We start from the raw sequence: 26,400 nt of genomic DNA, 5'->3' as shown, positions 1-26,400 counted from the left end.
ATGATTTATCCGACATATCCAAAACCGAATTATCTAGAACCGAATTATTCATATCCGAAACCTAACCGAATATCCGAATGCCTAGGGCTAGACTTAACAAAACCATTTGGCAGTTGCATTGGGACTTGGTTGTCCTCTTATGAGTAACCGGGCCTAATGTGAATAAGTAAGACTTTAGGGGGTTTTGTTGAAACATTAGAGTAGAAAATGGGGGATAGTAACGTGAATATGCAAGAAACCTGTAGTTTTGCAATCAAATAAACATTCCTAAAAGCTAATGGCTTGTTTGGCTCAACGCCTTCGCAAATTCATCTTCCTTTCTCAAGCCCACTCTTCTTCACCATCATCATCATCAGTCACTACCTTGAGGTTAGAGTTTTACAAAAAAATTGATTCTTTCGTTCACTGTCTGATAATTCTGATTGGTTGGTATTATCGATTAGGGTTTTAGTAGCTTCCCGATCTCTCTGCATTTAAACATTTAAACTCACTCTGTTCGTGTCCGAATCTCTAGATGGCGACAGGGAACTCCAGTGACCAGCAACAGTACCAACCTCACCCAGTGTGGACAGCCTTGTTGACAAAGCTACTCGCAAACCTAATACTCGATCAGGTCCGTAAAGGAAACACAGCGAACAACTCCTTATCTAATAAAGCTTGGAACTTTATAACCAATGAGTTCTACACAAGAAGTGGTATCAAACGCGACAAAGAACATCTCAAGAACAGGTTCGCTGCTCTCAGACGCGAGTTCTCTGTCGTTAAGCTGATCCTATCTCGAGATAACTTCGTTTTCGATGAATCAACTGGTTGTATCATCGCCGCTGATGAATCTTGGGACCAATACGTAAAGGTCCTGACTTTTTTAACAATGTTGCTGCATAGTCTTGTCTTTCAATCTCTATATATGTTTTTGCTGATCTTACAGGAGTGTCCCGACGCTGAGGCTGTAAGAAGAGGTGGCTGTCCAGTTTACAAGCAGCTCTTTGAGATATTCGGAGTTGTTCATCTTGAGGAGGAACCTGTGTTACCTCAACGCTCGTATGAGTACGCTGCTGTTAAGAGTAGGCCTAGTAGGGGAGTGGAGGCTACTATTGCCAATGCTATATTTCACTGCTGCATCGAGGCTAAGGACTAATGCTGTGACGCAGATGAGGAGCAGGTTCACTCTTGCTGAGTGTATCAGAGAGCTAGATGGGATTCACGGCGTAGCAGAGAATGTCTATTTTGCTGCACTTGAGAACTTCAACAACCCAAGTGCAAGAGAGACATTCTTGTCGTTGAGAAGTGACATGCGTTTGGCTTGGCTTCAGTGGAAATGTACTTAAACATCTCTAACAATCAATGTACATGTATCGTAGCATGAAATTTTCAGGCAATGATTCAATGAAAAAGTTCATTTTCTAAAATAGCTTAAAACTCAACTCAAGTTCATAACATTGTTGGTTGCCTAAAGGATGGGCTTTGGATCAAACAAAGACAGAGAAGAAACGGTAAAAGCAATTTTTCTTAAGGAAGCAACCTCTTGACCTCCTCTTGCTCCTCACCGATACACTTGGCTTGGTTGTACACAGACTCAAACGCTTGCATACACACACTTGAGAACCCAACCATAGCCTGAAACACATGAGGAAACCCCATCTGCAAGTTATTCAGAGTCATGGCTCTAGTCACGCTCACCGCCTTCTCATGCTTACTCTTCTCCTCTTCCGCTTTGCCTTTCAAGAACTCAACCTTTGCTCTCTTCTCAATCACCGGGTTCTTCTTCCTCCCCTCAGGCACCGAGTAAGGACTATACTTGCTCTCCAACCCCCTCAGCGAAGCAGCTTTCTTCTCAAAGTCTTTCAACATGGAGTCTGATCTCTTCTTCTGCTTATGCTCCTCGGCTTGTTGCGCCACGATCCCGTGGACCGCGGTGAGAAAGCTGTTAATCCCTTCGGATGCTACTTTATCAGGGATCCTGTCGATAGCCAAATGCCACTCCTCGCAGAAGCTGTATATCTTTGACTCGTAGCTGCTCCTGACGAGTGGATTCTTGCTGAACTGGAACAGGCTTAGCCTCAGCCAGCCGGTGAGTGACTGGATGTAGTCACGCTGAGCCTTGACTAAGTTGCAGAAAGAGTGATGCCATTGTTGGATCTCTAACTCTAGCTGGAATGTTGATTGTCTGTGAAGCTCTGAAGTTGGTTCAGTGGAGGGAATGGTGTTTAGGTACTTAAGCTGCTGAACTATATGAGTTTGAACCTGGTGGCTCTCATACATGCTCCTCCACATACACATCAACCTATAACATTACATTACACAATGTTCACTTATTCTTAATTTAAGATGAAAGTAAATGGAATGTTATACAACTAACTAACCCTTTGATTAGCTCCACAAGCTGAGGATAGAGCTCAGTCTCTCTGATCTTGATGATCTCATTAGAGGCGCTCTGGATGGCTTGGGAAGACACAGTGAGCTGAGACTCTAACTTCTCAACGTCTTTCTTTGCCTTTTCGGTTTTGACATAGTCAGCTCTCTTCATCTCAAGCCTCCTCACTTGCTCCACTTTCTTCTCATGCTCCATCTTTATGCTCTCTGCATTCTGCAACAACATTTCACAAAACAACAAACACACTCACCCTATTTGCATGCTTTGGCAAAATATATATTTTGTGTCAGTGTACTATTATTACAAATTTACAAAGAATCATATTGTCAGAATTTAAGTGCACATGTGGGTCTCTTACACAATCTACTCACTCCCTGGACCCACCCACATTTCAAATCTTTTATCTTTTTTATCCATTTTTAGATGAAAACTAAACAAGCAACTTCAATACTCAAAACTTCAAACTAACATTTTAAACTTTTTCAAAGAACTGAACTTTGTTTAAAGATTGAACATTTTTCTAAAATGTGAAACTAAGTGAAAAGGTTAAAACTTTTACAGTGGAATTAAAGTAAATTTACCTTAACCTCTTGAAAGAGCTTCTTCTCCCAGGCATAGAGTCTGTCAATAGTAGAGGAATGGCTACCAACAATGCAGTTTCCTCCTACTACTAATGCTGAGTTTCTGTATTCATTCAACTTAGGCGCAAATCCTTTAGTCCAAAACGACGTCGGATTCAGATTACATTCGTAGTTACTATACATTTTCCCTGGAGACAGAGAGACAGACATGAATGAGATTCAGGAAGAAGAAAGACAAGAAGAGCTTAATTTGAGTTTTTTACCACCTTTGGCATGAGCAGAGAAAGCTGTAGCGTTGATAGAAGTCGAGATTTCGAGGAGAGATGAGAGCGGCGCGCCGGAATCAGCAGCTTTGAGGAAGTACTCATCCACTTCTTTGATAATCTCCATCAGATCTTTGCTGTTCCTCGGCACCACGACTGCTAGCTCGCTTCCCGTTGTGGTTGTGTCTTTAGAGAAGCCACTCACTACCGAGGAGCCTTGAGGAGTAGCTGTCGTCGGAGCGGTGGTGGGAGCAGCGACTGAGGAAGCTGTTCCCGTTGCGGTTCTCGTGGTGGTTCCGGTGGTTGTCTCTTCCTCCCACTCCTCCTCGGAGGAGGAAGGAGGAGGTGGGATGAACGGATCCCAGAAGTCCCATGTAGAGGAAGGCTGAGGAGGAGGCGGTGGTGGAGGCGGCGGCGGAGGAGGGAGAGCGGAGGAGGTTGTTGTGGAGGTCCATGTGGTCTCGGAGCTAGGGCTTAGAGGAGGTTGCTGAGGACGCGGCGGAGGAGGAGGAGGGAGAGGAGAGGGAGAAGGAGGGTTGTGGTGGAGATGGAGAGGGGTTTCTTTGGAGGAGAAGTTGACAAGGGAAGAGCCGGTGGCGCGTAGGGAACGGAGGTAGAGCGCGTGAGAGACAGAGAGAGTTTGTCTAGCTTTAACAAGATGTTTCAAGTATCTCTTCCTCGCTTTGCAACGAGACACTATCTCTTTTCTATCTATTCTAGACTGACAACACCCCATTTTTTACTTGTCTGAAAATGGCTTTCTCCTCACTCACTCACTCAAACTCACTATTCTTGTTCTTCAACATGCATCTATCTAACAAACAACAAAAGAAACACTCTTTCTCTTGTCTTCACAACGAATCTGAACTGAACTCACACTATACCTACAAATCCCATTTTCTACTCGTGAAGTGAAACCAAGTGCGCTTTACCTCGTTTGTGTCAAAAAAAAATTAAACCGAAAAAGAAAAAGCAAAAAAGAAAAGATCCTAACTTTGTCCTGATCTGAAACTCAAAGGGTTTAACTTTAGGATTTAGAATGCTGAAGAATAGAGAAGGGTACTTTGGCTTCTCCAGAGGAATGTAGTTGGAGTTTGTGACTCTTCTCTTTTCAGTTTAGCCTCACAACACACTCTTTAAGCTTTGAACGGAGAGCCTTGTCCTTCCCAAACAGTTCACTTTGACCAAACTAACCTTTATTTTTCAACTTTATTACAGGAATGTACCATGGTCAAAGTTACTTTTGTTTTTAACCTTTTCTGAAACTCGAATTAATGAGGATATCAAAACTTTGAAATAGAGAGAGAGAGGTTAGAAAAGAAAACCGTTTAATGCTCAAGTTTGTAACACCGTTTCATTTGCCTTGGTTAAAATTAAAATAACAAGGGGGGGGGGGGGGGGGAGGGGTAGTTTCGGAACTGAATACAATTGCAACGGCTACACTTTTGATAATGCCAAGTGGAAGTGGACAAGCGTTTCTATAATCTGGTAGCAGCAGAAGAGTACGAGACCAAGTTGGTATTACTATTATTGTATACACACATTTAAATGTATAAACAGATACTTCACTCCCCTTAAACTTTATAAACTTGATCATAACAGTAAAACAATGACTCAAAAGATTAAGGGGCAACCTTTGGATCAATAGAGATGCACTAATATGTGGAGTTGATAGATGAATGAGACAGAAGAGTTATGGTAACTAACTACTCAGTAGTATATAACACACATGTGGAGCAAGGACACATGCACTAGTAAGTGTGATTGATAGATGAATGAGAGACGAGTAAATGAGTAATGGTAAGTGGTAACCACTTGCTAAGTATGTAAACACATGTGGAGCAAGAACATATATACACTAATGGTAATGCACTAATAAGTGTGAATGAGAGAGGAGAGTAAAATGGTCACCACTCACTCAGTATATAAACCACACATGTGGAGCAAGAGAACCCATAATATGCTTTTGTCATCTTCTCTTTTTGTCTCTCTCATTGGTTTTTACTTTTTAACATCTACACAATATTGTTATTATTAAGCTACAACATAGTCTGGAAAAGAACATAACTTTCAACTTTTTTATTATTGATCTACTACAATAATTGTGAACAATGTAACAACTTTAACCTGACAAAAAAACATTAATAAAAAATACCCAAGGAGAATAAGAGCTCATCTCCTTTTTCTTTACTAATAATAATAAATTAGAAAATAGATTTGGTTAGAGATTATTATTTGAGATATAACACTCAGGCTCTTGGGCTAAGGGAGGACAAAGTGATGTCCTGAAAAACCTTGAGCCTCTTCTTGTCCACCACTTTCATCTATGTCTCCAAGACAGTCATGATCATCGCTTCTTCAAACTCCTTGTTGTCTGGTAATCCACAGTCTATTGCTTTCTTCTCCATTGACAATCTTTTCTTCTTGTTTGTCTCTTCCTCACTACGGCAGGACATCATTACTCGTTACTCATCTTAAACTCGCTACTTGACTCGTACCCGCCTTGAAAATTCAAGTATTCAGTGTTATCAAGGCAAGTAACAAGTCTATAATTTTCATTACTTGCAAGATCAAGTCAAGTATCAAGTATCATTATTAGTTTTAGTACTTAACTCGTTACGCCCCGTTACTTGCCCAAGTACTTGCTATTTGTTACATGATCTATTAATTACTTGTTTATATTTGTCTTTTCTTTTACTTGCATTTATGATTGGACACAAATACTCATTACTCTTTTTATACTTGTTACTTGTTTCGTATCCATCTTGATTTTTAAATACTCGTTGTCTTCGAGTCAAGTATTACGTAAAGAAGAAGACAAATAAAAAATATATATGCATATTTAGATATATAAACATTGTATAATTTTCACGATAACCAAAATTTCTTCTCTAAACAAGTAACATGTAATAACAAGTCATATAACTAAATTTTTAAGTAGAAAAAACAAAACAATTTTTTTTTCTATTTCTAATAGAGTATTATTTAGTAAGTAGTTCTTAAATATTCCAAAAAATTCGTAACTAGTTCACAAGTACTCGTAAATAATTCACAAATACTCGTAAATAATAAGTAATAGAGCAAGACAAGTAACTTGCAAGTAATTTATTTTTTATCAAGTACTTGAAATAGCAAGTACTCGTTTTAAACATATCAAGTACAAGTCAAAAATTTCATTACTCGTACAAGGCAAGTCAAGTCGCAAGTACACGCAAAATAGCTAGTATCTGCCTTGTGCCCAGCCCTATTCCTCACCACAACAACTCAACATCCCCATCGTTTGGCTAGACGATCTCGTCCTCTTCAGCTTCTCGTTATTTCTTACCAACTTCAAAGAGAAGAATGGTTTAGCATCAACCCTTAATGGGTTGTTTACAACTACATTCACATTCGTCTTCACGTTCTCGTCACCGTACCCACCCGGCTTTGCCTTGGGCTTCACGTTCTGTTGTTCTCTACAAGGCTGAGGCTGCCATATAGAGGAAGAACCAAACATGGCATCAAAAAGCTTTCTATGCTCAACTCTATCATCCCCTCCTCTTCTCATCGTCTCAGATCCAAGATCGTTAAGCATCTGCTGCGCTCTCTCGTAAGCTTTTATATGCGAATCACGCGTCGTAACGTCTCTTTGGCTTCATCGATCCTGCCTTGCTTCATAAGACAGATCCCGAGGTTACACATCTTGTTGTTGTCAGGCGCGATCGATAGAGCTCTCCTGTACGCATCTTCGGCTTCCACGAAGTTGTCTCTCTGCATCAAAGCCCATCCTAAGTTCCCCAGTAGCCGAGTTGCTTCTTGCTCCACAGAGACTTGAAACTTCTTCCCCTGAGATCGAGCTGTTTTGGTTCGTTTACAGTTAAAGGCGAGTCCTTTTTGGATCAAGAAGAGTTTGTGTTTCAATAGTGCAATATGGTCATCTAATCTCCCACATCTCTGCAAACAACAACACGTAAAGTTTCAATACAAACTCAAGCAATTGCAAAAGGAAATAGAGGAAAAACAGAGGATGTTCTGTTTTTTGTTGTAAAGTGAGAACCTTGTAGAGATCTAGGAGGATGTTGTCAAGAGATTCATGAGCTTGATCTGAACATCTGACTCTAAAAGATTTAATAGCTTCAATAGCTTCTTTGGTACGATCCTGCTGCTTCATCACAATAGCTATATCTTTCAAAGCACTGTCAACTCTGTCTCCAGCATTAATGGCGGACCAGAACAGAGGAATTGCTCTCTCGGGGTCCTTCTCTACCAACTGAATCAATAATCAATCGCAAAACAATCGGTCAGATGACAAGTTATATGATTGCAAGATATGAAAGAAAGGATGTAACTTTAATTCACCTGAACGTTTTTGGCTCTGATGTAAGGACTGTCTCCGATGGGAACTTTGTGACCGTGTGCGGGAGATGCCTAGTGGCTTTGCGGGAGAGCACGGAGCGGATTTGGTTGGTCTGAATACATCTTTGTAGTGAATGAAGACGACAAATGAATCTCAGAGGAGTGGTGAATGGAGAAAGATGTTGAGGTTTAATAAGACGGCCTGAGCTAATGTTGTCAAACGGGTTGTTTCGTCCCGTTCCGGTCCGGACCCGGACTGCTTCGGGCTTTCTCTCTTGCGGGTTACGGCGGGTCAGGCCTGCATGGGATGCTGTTTCCAAAAGCTCGGCCCAAGCCCACCCCGCCGAAATGCACAGTCCTTTACAGGTCGTTCCGCGGGCTGCGATCCAAAAGGTGCACCAATCGACTTCTAAGCGTTGTGTGCTGCTCCATGACACTTATTGACGCTGCATGCTGCTCCAAGAGACCAGGACGCTTCATCTACATGTTAAAGCTGTACGATTCAGGCTTTTATACTACATATCTAACTTCATGTTGTTCTTGTAGTCAATTTCAATTCATACATGTTTGATCTGTGATGTTTAGAACCCGAGATAGGAGTACCGGAGCTTGTCGCCGTCGCCGGAGCTCCAATTCTGTCGGTGGCGACTCGTCTTTCTCTCTCTCACTCTCTTTCTCCTTTGTTCTAAAGGTGGCTGACGAAATGAGAAGAGAAAAGGTTGTGAGATTTTAGGGTTACCGCGGGTTTGCTTGGGCCATCCCGCTTAAAGCCCATACCGCACAGTCTCTTTCCCGCGAGGCCCGCAACATTGCGGGATAACAAATCCTAGGCCCAAACCCGCCCCGCCACAGGTTTAAATGGGCCTGTCCCGCGGTCCAAGCCTTAAGCGAAATCCGAATTATAAAAAGGTTTAAAAAAATTTAGTAGCCTTTGAGGTCACTAGCCGTTGTGTTGCATTTTCTATTTCCGTTTGTTGAGGGAGCGTATTTCGCATCTAGTACCTTAACTTTCATTGTATTTTCAGATTTGCCCCACCAGAACAAAATCAAACAGATTTGGACATTATTATCTGAGATACTTTCTCTAATCTAACCTATACTAAAAGGAGAATATACTCAACAGAGAAGGTGTCCACGTCAGCAATTAATTCGAACCAGTAAAAGTGTTTTATTCTGCCACGTCATAACAGCCTTAAGTCGACAAGTATGAAAATATCTAACAACGCCTCTGGGCCAATAATAATTCTCAGAGGCCCATTTGAACCCCAATTCAGAGAAACCTAAACTCCGATGATAGCAATTATCGGTCGACTTTTCTTCATTGTCGGTTGGAATCACTGCAATTCACCGTTATCACAACCCACACTCCATCTTTCAATTATGTTCTTAACTCATTCCTTGATGGTTTCGTTTCAACTTCTTATGTTTCTCCTCTTTTATAAAATTACCTCATCGAATTTTCCATCCAAGCAAACTCTACAATCTCCATAGAAAAAAAAATCAAGCAATGTCTTTCTATCAAAGAGCCCTCAGCTACGTTATGTTATATTGAAATCCGGTTTAGGTTTCTGTGGATGCATTGTGCAATGGGGATTCATTCAAATTTTAAAGTTTTGGGGATAGAAGAGCAAGCAAATCCATCTCTCTGAACCTGAAAGCAACAAGGTTGGATCCTCATGTCCCATCTTTCATAGATTAATCAAAGCATTCTATTGAAAGTGATCAACATTACAGTCCGAAGTATTTAGGAGTTGAATAAATTGACTTTAATAATTGTGTAGTTATGATTTGGCTAAGCTATGATACTAAACAATTGTTTTTAACAGAAAGATTACCATTTTCAGGATGGGGATGATAAAAGTGAGGACACAACCAGAAGTCAGGACAGGGAATGCGACAAAATCATCACGGCAGCAACGGTATTAATACTTTCCATCTAAGTACCACAATGGAAAGTTGTAATGAAATTTTGAGGCCCATTTTTTCTCATATCTTTTCCACAGGACGTGAAACCTCCATCAAGCTCATCACCTTTCCATTATAAATAGAATCTCCATCAACATCCGGTTGTGGTCTAAAAGATACTGCCCGTCCCGAGAAAGCTTGTTGGGACGCGAGTGTGCACAATGGGGTGTGGGAAACCGCTTTCTTCTCTGACAAAATTTAATCAGTTTCTCATCTATTAACCGAGATGTGTGGGATTTTGGTTTCCTTTATGCACTCTGCAAGTATCTGAATCCTCACTTGGGTATTGAAGATTTTGTACACCTCATTATATCTTTACTTGTGCTACATTTGAATACTTAATTATGAAATAAATATATCGTTCCTTTCTAACTATGTACGTTTTGATTGCCATTAATTAAATCTGTAGAGATCAGGTGTTACGAGGCCTTTATATTGGAATTGATACTCATCACATTTCTACGACAAGCAAAACGGTACACTTCTTGCAGTTCATTCTTCACGTTTTAGATGCTGAGTTAGTAAAATTTTCTCGGTAAGGTCTATTCCTCATTTTCTCAGGTTGAAGAACACACGGATATGCAAAATGCAGCTGGCAGTCCCATAAGGGTATTGCAGGAGCGAACACATTTGCGCATGAAAGTGGATTTCATGAGGTCAGTTGACGCCTTCTCTTATTGCAAAGAATCAACAGAGCTACAGATAAGTGGTATCTTCAAGGAACCAAAGATTAAGGATTGGTTTCTCTCCTCTCTTGCTTTATGTGGCGAGAGAGACTCCCTTACGCAGCTAAACCTAAAGAAGAGTTTGACTTGCTCTCTTCTCCTGCATATCCAAGAAAACCTTTACCTGGGTCCATAAACGTATTGCCTTTTGTGTCAATGTGACATGTCGATATTGACGCTTAGAGTTTTGTGGATCCGAGTTTTGTGCATTCGGTCAAAACTAATTGGTAAAGTACATCTTTAAGTTAAACTAGAAGAAGCTATTTTTAATCATGTCTCGACTTGTGATGCCATCTTGTTTATTATCGGTTAAATTACTGAAACAAAAGCAGCGAAGAGTTTTATTTGTACAACATTTTTCTTCAGATTTTGTAAGGTGTATTAGGAATTATAAAAAACAGGAGGTAGTTTTCTATTTATTTCATAGTTGTATAATTGTCCATTAGTTTGGTAAAGAACAATAGATGAATCTGACTTCCATACTTCCCTTACAGTTACAAAGGCTACACACTACCCAAAACGTTTGCATCTATGTAACTTCATAAAAGACCTGAAGACAAAATAAACCTTCAGTGCTATACACAGACATTTCATTTCTCAACTGCCTTACAATCTTTCTACTTTTACTTTTATTATTCCTATGAGGCAAATTCATTTAGTGCTATACACATGCATTTAAACAGTGATATATCATCTTGATCAAGCCATCGGTGGCGTCTGCATTCTAACATTGAATGTTAGTTTATTCTTGGGTGAGAGTTTCTTTTTTTTTGTTTTTTTTGGTCAAACGGGTGAAAGTTTCTTCACTTTCTCTTTTGTCAAAGGAAAAGTTTCTTCACTTTCTTGGGTGTCTAAATTAATATCTATATCTTTCTCAACATTCGGCAGAACTACATGAATTATGTCATTATATAGCCACACATGTATACCAAATTAGTGAAATTTCTTACTATAATAATGACATATTTTATCTATCAATATGTTTCAGTTAATACACAAACAAAAAACACTAGAATAGCTAAATGTCAAAAAAAAGGACGAAGAATTTTGCTACTATAAATAAAGCCGGCATGAAAATCGACTCTTAACCAATTATAAGTTTATAACTCACAAGATTTTTTTTTAAAATCTACAATTAGTATAGAAGACTATATATTAAAAATAAAATGTACATTTATAAAGAAGTATACTAATAACTCGCAATAAGTTTTTAATTACATCAGATAGTTTAAATCTTAAAAAACAATATACTATATATAATAATTTTAAAAAATATGCATACAATACATATGGGTAAAACAGCATATCTGCTATTTTCCTATTTAGTCATACTGCTCTCTTTTAGTGTTTCCTTATATGTAACATTATTTAAAAATGAACATAAGTTTTTTTTTTAAAGAACATTATTTACATATACAAGACGTCCATTAAAAATAATATTCATGTTTACAAAAATAGACAAAAATGTCAAACTATAAAAATAGAAAGTTAATATTTGACAAAAAGGGTTGAAAATAAAAATGTTAAATATAAATAAAATATAACATGGTAAATAATACTACAAGCAAAATAAATTATAACAAATCTTTTAAAACAATACTCGCGTATAGAATATTAATCCAACAGCACAATCAATTAAGTTACAACGAGCGGAACCTTGCGGTCCAGTGGCAGTGGATGGCCTCTGGATATAAAAACATTTTGGGTTTAATATTCCTACTACGTAAACTAAATCACATTATTCTGATCACCACGGCTGCAGATCTGTCCGTATGAATATCTGAGAGAGGGTATGTCATGGATTGTACATCCCACCTCTCCAAGAGTTAGGTCTGGATTTTTAATAGATATATGGATTTAATTTTTTTTATTAAAATAAAAATTTACAATGTGGTTGCCAATTATAAAATTCTTTTCTGATTATATAATAAATCTTTCATTCATCCTATGTGGCTAAACTCTATAGATATTACTAGAAGCTCAAGAAGAAAAATAAGAGAAATATTTAAACACACAAATGCACTATTACAAAACAATACGCAATAGATATGTGGAGGTCAACAACAAAATGAACAAAAGTGTTAATCAATATCTACCTTTTTATTCTCGAAAAAAGTATTCATATTTGAACTTTTAGGAAACACCAAACATAATAATCAAATACACTTCCGTGTTACGGAACTAAATTCTCAACTAAATAAGAGAATATTTTAGCAACAAAAAACATAGTAGAAAACTATGTGCATATTAATCTTACTTTAAAGAAAAAATACAAAGGAAAAAATATTAAAAAAATATATTAAACATGAAATCACAAAAAAATTGAATATACAATATGCGTATAATGCGGCAGTATTCTACTTTTCAATAATTTTGATTAGTCAATCACATAATTTAACGATTTCTCTATGCACATATTAAAATTTATCTTCGCTCATTATTATAATAAATTAAAATAAAATATCTTATGGCATAATTTTCGACAAATTATTCACCCTTCAAGTTACGTCTAAAACTATTTAGTGACATAAACTTTTAACATATGTATATATAATCCATGTGTTACTCATCAACTATAGGTCTGACTGGTGACCATTCGAGAATCAAGAGAAACAAATAAAAAAGGAATGTACAGGAACAAAATATCAGGAATGAAAAGGAATGTTTGTTCCTTATCAAATTTAACAAAGAATAATTTTGTTCTTAAATTCTCTACAAATAAGAGAATGAAAGGGAATGAGAGTGAATTATTATTCCTTGTGAATGGTGATTTTTTTTATGAACGTTAGGGAATGCATTATTCCTCACCGTTTCCTGGTCACCATTCATACATGTCTTAATAAATTTGGTGTTTGTTCTCATTTAACACAAAATATTACTTTCCTCTATTAAATTTTACAAGAATTTTTATTTAAATTAAAACAAAATATTCAACCTACATAATCGGTCTGAATTTCTGGTAATCCAAATTACAATAAATAAAGACTAATACCACATTCATATATGAGTTTAAATATAGGTTGCACAGAAGCTTCATTGGACATATGCTTTCCGTTTCGAAACCGGAATCAGAATTTTGTGAAAGTTTACGAAATTTTGGTTCCAAAAAGATTCAAAAATCTTCTATTTAAAAACATGTCGGGAGCTTACAATTCCGTTTTACTATCATTTTCCCGTTTAAGAAAACGCAATACATAGAATATAAAATCATGTTTTTTTTTGTTTTTTTGTATAAAATCAAAAAGTTATTAATACTTAAATAAAAAAGAATAAAAATTTGCAAATATTAAAACTAATACAGTAAATAATATTTATGCCCTGAATTCGTATTAGAGATATAACATATATGTATAAATATATTGTGTTAATTATTTATGAAATTTTGAAAATAATTAATTGGGTAATAATTTTTGAAGTTAATTTATTTATATTTTCAAAATTATAATAAATGATTATAAATGAAGATTTTTTTTTAATTTGAATAAAATATTTTAGTCATAAGTTTTATAATTTTTTCTTATATTTAATATGTATATATATATATATAAATATTTGGATATATGTTTCCAAAACGTATCCGCTTCCTAATGTTTTGAAAATTCTCGCTTCTATGCATCCATACGGTTCCGTTTCCGCATACCGATTTCCACGTACCCGCTTCCGTATACCCCTTTCGAGTTCATGTAATATATGTTTAAATTATCCAAACTACAAAAATACTCTAAGTAAAACAAAATATACCCAAAACATTCATACATATTATATGTCCAACTTACAATCAGTTGTTACGTGTGGCTGCTGACAACACATATCTACTATTAAATATTTTTTAAAAAATTGTATTTAAACACTTAAATTTCAAAAAGTATTTATTTTGTTAGACAAGTATATATTATGTAAGAAGTAAACCTTAAAATTATAATGCAGAATTGTTTTTGTAAAATTTCTGTAAAATATGTAAATACGAATCAATAAAATTGAAGGAGATCAAAACACAAGATTTTTTCACTCAGTGGTGCAGACAAGGGCTGCTCGAAACACGATCAGAAGCTTGGTTAATGGGCAGGGAGAAGTGCTCACATCTGATCAGGATATTAAAAAAGAGGCAGTTTCTCACTTTCAGACATTCTTGCAGAGCCAGGATGCTACATTGGAGGAAACTTCAGTTGCTTCCCTTCAGGAGTTATTAACATACCGGTGCTCAAATGAAACTGCAGCGGCGCTGGCTTGCCCTGTTACAGCGAAGGAAATATATCAGGCTCTCCAAGCTTTACCTAACGGCAAGGTCTCCGGTCCAGATGGCTTCACCAAAGAGTTCTTCGTGGCAGCTTGGTCTATTATAGGCAGGGAATTCATTGTGGCGGTGCAATCCTTTTTTCTCTTCGGCTTCATGCCTACTGGTGTTAATGCTACAATCCTCTCTCTCATACCGAAGACAACGAATGCACAGACAATGAAGGAGTATAGACCAATAGCCTGCTGTAACTTCTTGTACAAGGTTATCTCCAAAGTACTTGCTAATAGACTCAAAATCATATTCCCGGAAGCCATTGAAGCCAACCAATGTGCTTTCATCACAGATCGTTTATTATTGGAGAATGTTTTGCTTGCCTCAGAACTAGTTAGTGGCTATCACAGATCAGTGACCGAAGCGAAGTGTGCTATCAAGTTTGACATATCCAAGGCCTTTGATACAGTGAAATGGTCTTTCATCACCTCGGTTCTGCTTGCCATGGGTTTGCCTCCTCAGTTTGTCAATTGGATCCGGCTCTGCATCACTACTGCGGCTTTTTCAGTGTCTGTTAATGGAAGTCTGGAGGGTTTTTTCACTAGTGCTAGAGGAATACGGCAGGGTTGCTCACTCTCACCATATCTCTATGTTATACTGAACAATGTGCTTTCTAAGCTCTTGAACAAAGCAGCAGCAGCAGGTGAGTTTGCTTATCATCCGCAGTGTGAGGGAGTTAAGCTCACGCATCTGAGTTTTGCTGATGATATATTAGTATTCACCAAGGGCACAACGGGTTCACTTATGGGCGTTCTGGAGGTTATGAAAAGATTCGCTCGAATGTCTGGTCTCCACATTAATGTGGCTAAGTCTTCTATATTCGCATCAGGGCATAATATCAGTGACCTACTTGCTGCAGCAGAATCGTTAAATATTGGAGTGGGCACACTACCTATTCGCTACCTCGGCATGCCACTGACGACTAAGACACTTACCAGCCATGACTACGAGCCATTGATAGATAAAATCAGAAGTAGAATGCTCTGCTGGTCCAACAAAACTCTATCGTTTGCAGGACGACTACAGCTGATTAAATCAGTCATAGCCAGTATGGTCAATTTTTGGAGTCAGGCATTCATACTGCCTGCGAAATGTCTTGATAAGATAGAGAGTATGTGTAGTGCCTTCCTCTGGTCAGGCTCACCAACACAAACTCATAAAGCAAAGGTCAGTTGGGATGATTTGTGTGTTCCAAAAGAGGAGGGAGGTCTTGGAATCCGGAAGCTGCGGGAGACGAACAGAGTATTTGCTCTGAAACTCATTTGGCGTCTCTTCACTCAACCTACTTCACTGTGGGTGAGCTGGGTTAAGCATTATTTGCTCAAATATAATTCATTCTGGGATGTAAGAGATGACACAAAGGGATCTTGGATATGGAGGAAGTTACTCAAATTGAGAGATGTGGCTTATGAATTTTTGAGGTTTGATATTCAAGATGGCAACAACTGTCACTTTTGGTTTGATGATTGGTTGGGGCAAGGGAAGCTGATCGACATCACAGGTCCTACAGGCACTACTTATTTGGGCATTAGGAGACACGCTAAGGTTAGCGATGCTGTTACATTGGAAGAGTGGAGCATACGAGGAAGTAGAAGCCGTAGGTTCCACGAGCTGAGAAATAGTATCTTACAAAGAGAACCTCCGCAACCAGAGAACGGCAAGGACATAGTATTGTGGAAGCATGGGAGTGATGATTACAGAGATCATTACTCTGCGGCTAGTACGTGGGAGCAAGTGAGGTCTAGGAGGCCTACAGTCGAGTGGAGTCGAGTAATCTGGTTCACACAAGGGGTCCCACGATTCTCATTCATAACTTGGCTAGCAGTGAAGAATAGACTATCAACTGGTGATCGTATGAGACAATGGGGAATGGTACAGAGTTGTGAACTTTGTGGAGAGAGAGATGAAACGCGTGATCATTTGTTCTTCGCATGTCCTTATTCCTACACAGTGTGGGAGAGTCTGGCTAGGAGACTTATTGGCATCAGCATCAATCCGGATTGGCAATGGACACTGCATCGCATACAAAGAATGAGTCAAGGGAAAGCTGATACTGTTTTGGTGAAGCTTTTGTTGCAGACCACAATTTACCACATTTGGAGAGAAAGGAATGGGAGGCGTCATCAGCAAAGCAGAGTCACCACTGATCATATGCGTCGGCGCATTGATAAGGCAGTGAGAAACAGAATCTCATCACTCAAATACAGGTTCGATCACAAATATGGAGGATTACTCAGCCGTTGGTTCCAGCTTAGTATGTGAAGAAGCACTGGTTCATACATAAAGATAGTAGAGTAGTCATACTTATGTAAATAACATTCTTTGCTTGATCAATAAATTTGATATTTCATCAAAAAAAATTGAAGAAGAAATATAAGAAATGATTTAATCTAAAATTATTTCCGTGTTTGACATTTTCTGCGTCTCTGTGTATAGGATGAACAATCACCAAAATTTAAACAATTGCAAAACATTCAATATAAGAAAATCAAAATTTTTGATACCAAAACATTAAACCAAACATCAATAAAGGTGAAAGGGGAAGTGCATTGCAAATTATTATTTTTTGAATAATGCATGAAAGTTATTACTCACTTAAACATCATGAACAAGATTTACTTTGGATTTTACCATAGATGTTATTAACAATTCAGAAGAAACAAATCAGTCAAATTAAAATGCTTAGAAGTAGAATCAAAACATAAAGAGCATAAAAGACTAATAGCACATCCAATATGACAATAATATATAAAGCAATTTATATTTATCTAATTTATTACTTTAGAAATGATTTGGTTAATGGTTCGAAATTATACAAAGCTATTTAAAATACATGAAAATAAAATAGGGACCGTGAAAAAATTTATATTGCATAATCCGCGCGTAGCGCGGAGAAAAGATCTAGTGTATATAGAAACTGAATATTCATTTCATTTTAGTCTATCGAAAAAGACAATAGAAGATCAAAATTTGGCCCGTTTAAAATATTAAAAGGCCCATTAAGCCCATAGTTTGTTGAGAGAGAATCAATCATACGTTGTTGGCTTCTTCAATATCTTGCAGAGTTTTGTTTTGTGTACTATAATAAGTTTATTACCAGCCGCTCATGTTGATCTTGGAGTTTTGGGAACGGCCTCCTTTGTCCTTGTATGTGTTTCTTGAAGACTGTGACTTTCTACCTCCCCTGGCTGCTGCCATGGCTCTGCGTCTTTGCTTTCCCAGTTTTTTGTCCAGCTCCTGAAGCAAAGGAAGTTGCATTATTTGTTAAGCTAACGCAATACTCTCTAAGTTACTACACGGAAGATACTACTGACCTCATCTCTTCCAGCTTCGTTTTCATCTCCACTGCTTTCGTCTTTCTTATTATCATCCAATTCAACTTCAGCCTCAACGCCATTTGAACTATTCTGCTCCTACACATCATACGAAAGCATATAGTGTTAGCATGGTAAGAGAGAACATGTTTCAGTTTATATGGAAATGTTTTATACCTCCTCTTGCAACTGTAGTGATCTCATTTCATTTAGGTTTCCTTCTTCATTTGACTCAACAGTCTCCTCTTCATCATCAGATTCCTCATCCTCGTCAGAATCTTCATTCTTCTCCATCCCACCTTCGATAAACTACACAAGACATGAAACCACATCTTCATTCTAATATACCATTCACAGGCAAAACATTGTAGAGATTAGTGCTGCAAAATTACAACACAACTGACACATTAGGCAGCCTGTCATTTAAAATACGTGTTTCATAAGTACATACGGCCCCAGATAGATAAGCAGTGTTATTACTTAGGTAAAAAGGATCACATACTTTGTCGAGGTCATTCTGCTCCTTTTTAGTGAAACCACTAGCTTCTAGTTCTCTATCCAGAGCGTTGGCATCTTTGGTTATATCAAAGAAAGATGGTCTGCTGTTCTCATCCACTTCCACCTCTGTCTCATCATCTCTCTCTTCTTGGAAAGACATATTAAACCTGGAAAGATAGGAATTGAGTTCACAGAAACTAAGAATGAGATTTTGATACCAGGACTTGTGAACAGATGATATGTAATTAACCTTTTTCTGAAAAACTTGAAGATGCATTCTATATCACGGTCAAAGTACCTGAAAGACAAAAAAAAAATCCATAAACAAAACAAGAACACGGCACGGAAAATGAAAAGAGAGGACGGAGGCATGATCCAGAGACGAGAGACATCACATACATCTGTGCATTTTGGTGTGAAACAGATACCATTTGTGGAAAGTCAATCATCGTAATCTTTTCTTCATCATCAATCTAAAACATAGACATATAAACAAAGGTGTAAGAAAATGAAAAAACTAGCATGATTACAGAATCATATAACGAGGCAGCTTCAAACAGATGCATTCAATGTTCAGCAAAAGTAACTTAGAGTATACAAGGCATTAATGAACTAGATAATTCAAAGTGTATCTCACCATGATGTTGAATTCATTAAAGTCGCAATGGATTAGACCATGCTCAGCCAAACGAACAACAATGCCAATAATCTTCTCGAAAATTGTCTCAGGGTTCTGTAATTGCTTCACCTGAACCCTATCATAGATCAAATATGAAAGATGTGATTCACCGCAGCAAGGTTATAACTGTTTCTTAGTGAGTGAGTGAGTGAGTGAAGCAAATGGATCAACTTCTAAGGAGCCTCGAATCCAATGCATGAAGGTAGATCCTTACATGGGGTATCCTTGCACAAGAGACATGATAACACAATGCCTATTGCAGTCGATAGCTTTTGGAACAGGAAAGTCATGTTCTTCCAAAGCCTGCTCGATTCAGAAGCCAAACCAAACATAAGGCCAAGAAGAATAAAAAGAATAGTGTTACAACCATAGAATGGAACAAAAGGCAATAATAAAAAAACCTTCATGAAAGCAAACTCCTTGAGAGCGGCAAGACGGGAGAGATACAACCAGCTGAAACTACTGCGATGCCTCAAGTAGTCACGCTTAGATTTAACAGCCCTAAAGGAGGTTCTCCCTAGTCTATGCAACTTCATTGCCAGAATAGTTCCGTCTTCCTGAGCCACCTCAAATATGTCTATTTATAACCCATAACTATCAGAACAATATCTCTTCAGCAACGAAATGGATCAAAAAAAAAAAAAAAAAAAAGGTAAAAGACTGACCAGACTCTTTACCAACCCCAATCTGACGACCAACACCGGTAAAAACACCACGGTTGACCAATGTTTTAATGGCAAGAAAGTCGTATCCCAGATAAGTGAGTCTGAATCCATCATCTAAACAAGAAACAAGGCAACAGAGATTAGAATATGCGAGTTTCTAAGACTAACAAGCAGAAAAAGCTACTAATGCATTTAGAGAGAAGAGAGGTAGTCACATTTAGAGCGGTCGTGATGCAAAAGCTTATACTTGAGCAAGTTCTTGAGGACTTTGTATGTGCCTCCATGTCTGTGCAATATAACAGGTATGTGAATCACACAATATGGTTCATCAAAGCAAAAAAGTAAGCATTCAAAGCATCAAGATAGAGGCATACTTGAGACCAGCAATGCGATCTACGAGCTCAGAAGGAACAATCTCGTGCTGCAAATACGATAAACAACAAAGAAATAAAAAAAAGGCTAATACTAATAAGAAAAGGAATAGAGAAGAGAAGAGAAGGACTGACGTTACGCATTCCCATCTCCACAGCAGTGAGAACTCTAAAATCATCTTTAGATAGATATCTCAGCACATTCACGTCAAGCTTCATCCTTTACGCCTCACTGTGAAACCAACCCCCTTTTGATTCAACCCCCTGGCTGCTAAATAAGATAAAAACAGTTTTTAAATTGATGTAATAGTGAATCAAACCCTAGAACGGTGTGGATTCAAGCTAACACTAAAATGTTCAAACTTGACAACTAAAGTAATAAACATTGGCTCTCGAACAAAAACAAGTAGACGCCGGTTACATACGAATTAATCTCAAACTAGAACTCTAAAAATAAAAGATTTCGACAAGAAGGGAGAGAGCTATATTAATAATAGGTATGTCGATTGATATAACAAAACCTTGGAAGACGGAGGAAGCTTATGTCTAGAAACGAAACACGCAGGAGGAGGGAGCGATGCACAAACAAAACAACTGTCAGAAGCTGGAGGAGCTTTACCTGAAAAGTTAGAGAAAGAGAGAGAGAGCGCGGCGCAAACTCTCGAAGCCCAGAGAGAAGTCGTTAACTAACAGTCGTAAGATTGCAATTATCTAATTAAATAATATATATGTTAGTTATGTTTTCAATCTTCCCTTAACAACAATGTCGTTGTAGTATAGTGGTAAGTATTCCCGCCTGTCACGCGGGTGACCCGGGTTCGATCCCCGGCAACGGCGAATTTTTTTGCTTTGTTAATAAAGTTCAAAATATCGAAAAATTCAATTGGCTTCGCCCGGGTTCGAACCGGAGACCTTCAGTGTGTTAGACTGACGTGATAACCAACTACACCACGAAACCATTTTGTTAGTTTAACGACACAAATAAATTCTATAATACGCTGACCTGAACTGATCTCGTAGCGTTCCAACCAATTATCGAATTTCTTTTGATTCAAAACTCTATTGTTCCTACTTTCCTATGCATTCTTCTGGTTCTGGAAGTTAATATCAGCTAAATTGGTCTTTAGGGGGATGTATTCAATCAAACATTTCAAGTGATTTGATTTTAATTAGGGTTTTAGATGATTTCAAGAGGTTACAGAGATTTAGGTGATTTTTGTTAATCCACTCTAGAATATCACTTAAAACCATGAGATTTGAGTTTAATTTTTTTAATTAAGAAACTTCATCGAAACACCCCGAAATCAATTGAAAACTTTAAAACTTCAGAACTTAAAATATTTTCAATAACAGTGGATTTCAAAGTACTTTATGAAATGTCAAATCCAATAACAGTAAATTTTAAATGAACAGTGGATTTGTCATTTTAATACAAATCACCTAAAATTCTCAGTTGACTACACCCCTCTTAATGTTTTTCTATTCATGCTATTTTTATTTTTTGGGTTAAGTTGTTCATGCTATATTTGTCTACAACAACCATATGGTGAAGCAAAGATGACCAAGAAAAAAAACTCAGTCAAACATTCGTGCATAAAATAGCAAAATAATGAAATGTCAAACAGGCTAATAATCCAACAACATGAACTAAAGCAGTCCAGATATTTTGTATTCAACCCTCAATTATCTTACTTTGAACCAACACCAGAATTTCGAAACCAGACTGTAAGATCGGACTCATGTTTCCCTTGAAGGGGCTTTCTTGGCTGCTTCTGCGGCCGCCTTCTCAGCTTCAATCTCAGCCACAATAGCATCGATTTCAGCTTCTTCTAGCTGCTTCAGAGTACCTTCCTCCCTTGTCATTAAAGCAACCTCAATGTTCTTTCCACCACTCTCAACTACCTGCAAAGTTGTCAAGCTCATCAGCATTTTACAAGATTCAGTTACTTGTTCATTTGCTCATCAAACGTTATTCTCCTTTTCAACTAGTAACATTCTATTACACTGTCACTTTTTGTTCGCTTTGTCCCCAACCTAAAGCCACCTTTCAGTAGTGGAGAAACATAACACGGTAAATTGTATGTTGCTCCACGGTTAAGGCTCGCAAGAGACCAATAAGTACGATCACATTGTTAAGTTTAATAACAGGGCACCCAGTAGGAACCTACTTGGTTTAGTTATAGAAAATTATAGAACAAACTAACCTCAAGCAGAGCACGGATTGCAAGTTTAACAGTCTCTTGTCCCGATGTCTCTTTATAGTTCTTCTCCAGAAACTCCCTGATTGAGTTTGAGTTTCTCCCGGTTGCATTAGCCTTCCAAGCAGAGAACGTACCAGATGGATCAGTCTGGTAAAGCGCAGGTATACGAGTGTAGGGGTCAAAACCAACAATAAGAGTGGAAAGACCAAAAGGTCTCACACCACCACTTTGAGTATACTTCTGTTGAAGCCCAGCTATGTACCGAGTGATGTACTCAACAGTCACTGGATCCTCCAACGTAAGCCTGTGGCTCTGACACTCTATCCTGGCCTTGTTAATCAGGACCCGAGCATCTGCCTTCAGTCCAGCACAGGCCAAGGCAATGTGGTTATCAAGACTCACAATCTTTCTGGCTGATCTGTTGAAACAAAAAAATAAAACTCAGATCTATTGGGACAAGAAGAGATTAACCACCAAAACTCAGCTCACATGTAAAGCTAAAGATTGTTGTTATATACGACCACAACATGATAATGGTAAGATAAGGAGAAAACTTTCGCAGAGACTGATGAAACTATATGATATAAGATACACATCTTAGAGAATTTGTGTATGTTTCATTTTGACGAACACATACCAAACTTAACTCACCTGTAAAGCTAAGGATTGTATATACTACGAACATGATATTGGCTAAAGGGGAAAACTTTCAATCAAATTCAGCATCAAATATTAACAATTCGTTGGAGAATGATCAAACTATATCATAAAACATCTGAGAGAAACTGTACACAGCTTTTCATAGAAGAGGAGCAAGTTTCACCGTAAACACACACACAAAAAAACAAGTCTTTAACAAGAGATCAGCTTCGAATCTACGATCTAACACTACCCAACATCAAGTTTCATCCAGAATGATTTCAAATCGATCGAACATTGAGCTAAACCAAGCGATCCAGATGTGTAACAAAAACCCAAAACACACACTTCAAGCATGTTGAATCGGTAGAGATCTGGAGCCATACCTTGTATCCTGGAGCTTAGGGGTGGACTTCTTCTCGACGGCGAGGACGACAGTATCGGTACCGCGGACTCCGACGGCGGCGTTACCTTTCCGGACAGCTTCTAGGGCGTACTCTACCTGGAATAGGTGGCCGTCTGGTGAGAACACTGTGATTGCTCGATCGTATCTAGCCATCTCTCCTTTTGTTCTTTCTGATTCAATACACCTCTCTCTTCCCTTTTCTTCAATGTCGATTCCGACTTAGGCGACAAGTTAAGAAGTCTCAGTTGGGTTATATTCTTCTGCGGACAGGTTCACGTTACCACTCCTTATAGCCAATCAGAATGAACCACCCATCAGTGATGGATTTTGTTTCTCTAGTGGGCCTCATATGTGCTGCATTGGCCCAAAACCAAACAGATAATCTCCATCTCTCTAAGAATTATTATTATCATTAAAAAATACTAGGGAAAACTGTTTTTTTAGAGCAAAAAAATGGTAACTATGTCCTTTTAGACTAATCTATATTTTGTGTCATATTTTCCTATAAACCCTTTAATATTTTTGAAAATAAATTTAATAAATAATTGTACAAACAAAAAAAATTTGAAAAAATAGTAACTTTTGATAAAATATCTATATGAACTTAATGATATTTTTTCCAGTTATAAAAAAATTAAAAATTATAAATTTCAGATTATGTTCTAAATAAAGTAGAAATGATATTCTACGAAGTAGAAAAAAAATCTACTTTTTTCATTGAATCTACAATGTTTAGAATACGTGATCTACGTAAATAGGAATATTCTAAAAATATTTAGAATACATATTCCGCGCTTAACCTACCGTTCTAAAATCTTTAGAAATCAAAATCTACACATTAATATAAATCTAAAACATGTAGAAACCAACTTCTACAGATTTACTATAAATCTAAAACATGTAGAAATCAAAATCTAAACATTACTATAATTCTAAAAAACTGTAGAAACCGATTTCTACAAATTAGCTGTATTCTACGGATAAGAAATCAGTTCCTAAAAATATGGAAACAAAATATTTGGGAATATTCACTTTTATATTTTGAAAAAAAAAATCGATTTTAAATAGGTAACTGTGATCTATGATCTTTAGATAGGTTTCTGTTCCTTACATAGAGAACGTACTACAGAAAGTAGTCTCTTCACAAGGAAGGTCTGTTTAGAGCCAGTTGGAGATCATCTTGCTTGGTGTTGCCTTGGCTGATGGATCTTCTGTGGCTTTGGCCAGTGGACCATACCGAAGCTTAACACTCTCTGCATTGTCTAGTGTTTTCACCAAAACATACCTGCAAAAAAAATGACCGCCCAAGTTAATGGAAACATTTATACAAAAGTTTTTGCTAGAGGATGATGTCTGATTGGTTAATAAGAAAATTTGCAGCAAGGAGTTGATATCTTTTGTGAATCATTGAAATGTATATCATAAAGTCATAATCCAGGAATCATAGACTTCACCAGCCGTTCAAACATTGAGTAGTCCCAACAGCTTTCCATCCTACAAGTGCAGCAAGCTTTCTAAGCGAACATAGCGGAAAAAAAACAGATTTCATAAGCACAAGAAAAGAGAATAGAATAGCAAAGAGTAAAAGAAGAGACTGTGATGAAAGACATAAAACTCTGGATCATTTGTTTAACTTGTTCTATTTCTCCAGTTCCAAAAGTGTGTCCGCAAGGCAAAATCATAGCATCAGACATCAAAGCCCCTCTAAGATTATGCAAATAGACAGAATAAAATTAATAGATTAAACACAAGAATTATCGATAGCAATAGATTAAACTCTGTACCACTAATAGCTGTTTGTCTAAAGATTACTACAGTCACAAACAAATTTACTTTTCACTTCAAAGAACATACTTTATAGGATCAGACAAGATGGTCCTCAAAGACTCGATCAAATTGCTCAAAGGAGAAGATGAAGTGTCTCTTCTACCACTAACATCACACCCACTCTCTGCAGCCACTAGTGATGATTCCTCATGCCTAGAAACAAAACTTGCTTCCATTGCCTTAAACTGTTGCGAGTAATAAGCAGCATTTTCTTGTTCAACTGCTATCCCTGCAAAGATGAAGCCGGAACACACACCGTGAGAGGAAGCCGATAATTTTTGTTTATTTTTAATTATAATTAGTTTATTATATTATACTATTTATAATATTTTTTTTTGTAATTGTAATTTCGAATTTATAAATGAATTTTGAAGGGTATTATTGGCATTTTGAAATTATTTAACCTATTGAGACAATTAGTAGATCATATTAGTCTAATGGGACATGATTACCATTTTTTTGCTCTAAAAAAACAATTTTCCCAAAATACTATTTGAATCTCTAAGCAATATATTATTAATTTTTTTTGGTTAGAAAAACTGACGAGGAACTTATTCAAAATTTTCACATTCATGAGATAGCCACCAACTTTCTTAATGAAACTTATGAACTAATTTAACTAAAATTATATCCAATAATATTAATTTTGTTAAGCAAGTTTTGTATATATTTGAAATTTATAATAATTTAGCTAAATTAAATTTATTGATAAAAGGTCAATAGATAACTTTTGATTAATGTAAGGAAAAACATTAAATATTTTGATTAACAAATATTAAATTTTATTGTGTCATATTAATCATCTTAAACACATGCATCATATAATTATGAAAAAAAGAACCATATACGAGTTGTGATATTATATATATATATATATATAATATATAAATATTAAGAATATATATATACTAAGTATTTATGCAAAATTCAGAAAATTTTGAAAAAAAAATGTAAAATTCAGAAAAGATTAATTTTGAAAAGATTTTATTATATTATTTGGATATAATATAATTTTATTTTAAGATTTTAACAAATATTAATTTTTATCAAAAAATATTAATTATTAGGTATAGCCGTATAGTTTTGTTATGTACCCATTAATCAAAATATAAAATTAATCTCAATAAATTTTGAAATATAATATTTGAGATTCCATAAATATTCTGAAGATATTATGTGTGTATTTACTTTTATAATAATATAATATATTATTTAATAAAGTTAAGATCTAATTAAATATATTTTTTTAATGCTTATTGAGTAAAACTG

The 26,400-nt window shown here is 36.8% G+C and overlaps 4 protein-coding genes, 2 non-coding genes and 1 pseudogene across 15 annotated transcripts; 2 read left to right on the top strand and 5 right to left on the bottom strand.

Annotated features, from left to right (window-relative positions):
* The first annotated feature begins 180 nt into the window (after positions 1–180).
* On the top strand, positions 181–1,404 carry LOC103841049 (L10-interacting MYB domain-containing protein). 2 transcript variants are annotated; one of them, XM_009117559.3, is made up of 3 exons: positions 181–369; positions 515–853; positions 929–1,404. In XM_009117559.3, the coding sequence occupies exons 2-3, from the start codon at positions 515–517 to the stop codon at positions 1,136–1,138; spliced, it is 549 nt and encodes a 182-aa protein (XP_009115807.1). In that variant the 5' UTR covers positions 181–369; the 3' UTR covers positions 1,139–1,404. The 2 variants fall into 2 exon arrangements, with proteins under 2 accessions (XP_009115807.1, XP_009115806.1); XM_009117558.3 differs by having other exon boundaries at positions 515–1,404.
* LOC103841050 (protein ALTERED PHOSPHATE STARVATION RESPONSE 1) lies at positions 1,383–4,492 on the bottom strand. Its single transcript, XM_009117560.3, has 4 exons — positions 3,222–4,492; positions 2,956–3,143; positions 2,364–2,587; positions 1,383–2,284 (listed from the first exon to the last, which is right to left on the bottom strand). Exons 1-4 carry the CDS (start codon positions 3,952–3,954, stop codon positions 1,510–1,512), a joined length of 1,920 nt encoding a protein of 639 aa, XP_009115808.1. The 5' UTR covers positions 3,955–4,492; the 3' UTR covers positions 1,383–1,509.
* Positions 4,493–5,270: 778 nt separating this feature from the next.
* LOC103841104 lies at positions 5,271–14,635 on the bottom strand (annotated as a pseudogene).
* A 2,741-nt stretch (positions 14,636–17,376) lies between these two features.
* LOC103841047 (serine/threonine-protein kinase rio2) lies at positions 17,377–21,354 on the bottom strand. Of its 9 annotated transcripts, none has more exons than XM_009117556.3 (14): positions 20,580–21,273; positions 20,194–20,326; positions 20,062–20,108; positions 19,903–19,973; positions 19,688–19,801; positions 19,424–19,599; positions 19,237–19,325; positions 18,981–19,098; positions 18,743–18,816; positions 18,594–18,641; positions 18,348–18,510; positions 18,023–18,154; positions 17,846–17,944; positions 17,377–17,768 (listed from the first exon to the last, which is right to left on the bottom strand). In XM_009117556.3, exons 2-14 carry the CDS (start codon positions 20,275–20,277, stop codon positions 17,625–17,627), a joined length of 1,359 nt encoding a protein of 452 aa, XP_009115804.2. In that variant the 5' UTR covers positions 20,278–20,326; positions 20,580–21,273; the 3' UTR covers positions 17,377–17,624. The 9 variants fall into 9 exon arrangements, with proteins under 9 accessions (XP_009115804.2, XP_033137019.1, XP_033137020.1 ...); XM_033281128.1 differs by having other exon boundaries at positions 17,379–17,768; positions 17,846–17,938; positions 20,580–21,354; XM_033281129.1 differs by having other exon boundaries at positions 17,437–17,768; positions 19,424–19,579; positions 20,580–21,283.
* On the top strand, positions 20,824–20,895 carry TRNAD-GUC. The gene has a single exon. It is a non-coding gene; the product is annotated as a tRNA-Asp (tRNA).
* TRNAV-AAC lies at positions 20,943–21,016 on the bottom strand. The gene has a single exon. It is a non-coding gene; the product is annotated as a tRNA-Val (tRNA).
* A 251-nt stretch (positions 21,355–21,605) lies between the features above and the next one.
* LOC103841046 (proteasome subunit alpha type-7-A) lies at positions 21,606–23,553 on the bottom strand. The gene is made up of 3 exons (XM_009117555.3): positions 23,285–23,553; positions 22,263–22,677; positions 21,606–21,960 (listed from the first exon to the last, which is right to left on the bottom strand). The coding sequence occupies exons 1-3, from the start codon at positions 23,455–23,457 to the stop codon at positions 21,796–21,798; spliced, it is 753 nt and encodes a 250-aa protein (XP_009115803.1). The 5' UTR covers positions 23,458–23,553; the 3' UTR covers positions 21,606–21,795.
* Between the last annotated feature and the right edge of the window lie 2,847 nt (positions 23,554–26,400).

The sequence above is a fragment of the Brassica rapa genome, chromosome A09 (genome assembly GCF_000309985.2).
Source record: "Brassica rapa cultivar Chiifu-401-42 chromosome A09, CAAS_Brap_v3.01, whole genome shotgun sequence".
Lineage (NCBI taxonomy): Eukaryota > Viridiplantae > Streptophyta > Magnoliopsida > Brassicales > Brassicaceae > Brassica > Brassica rapa.
Note: the sequence above shows the minus strand (reverse complement) of the source record. Positions and strands in the feature narration are given on the sequence as shown.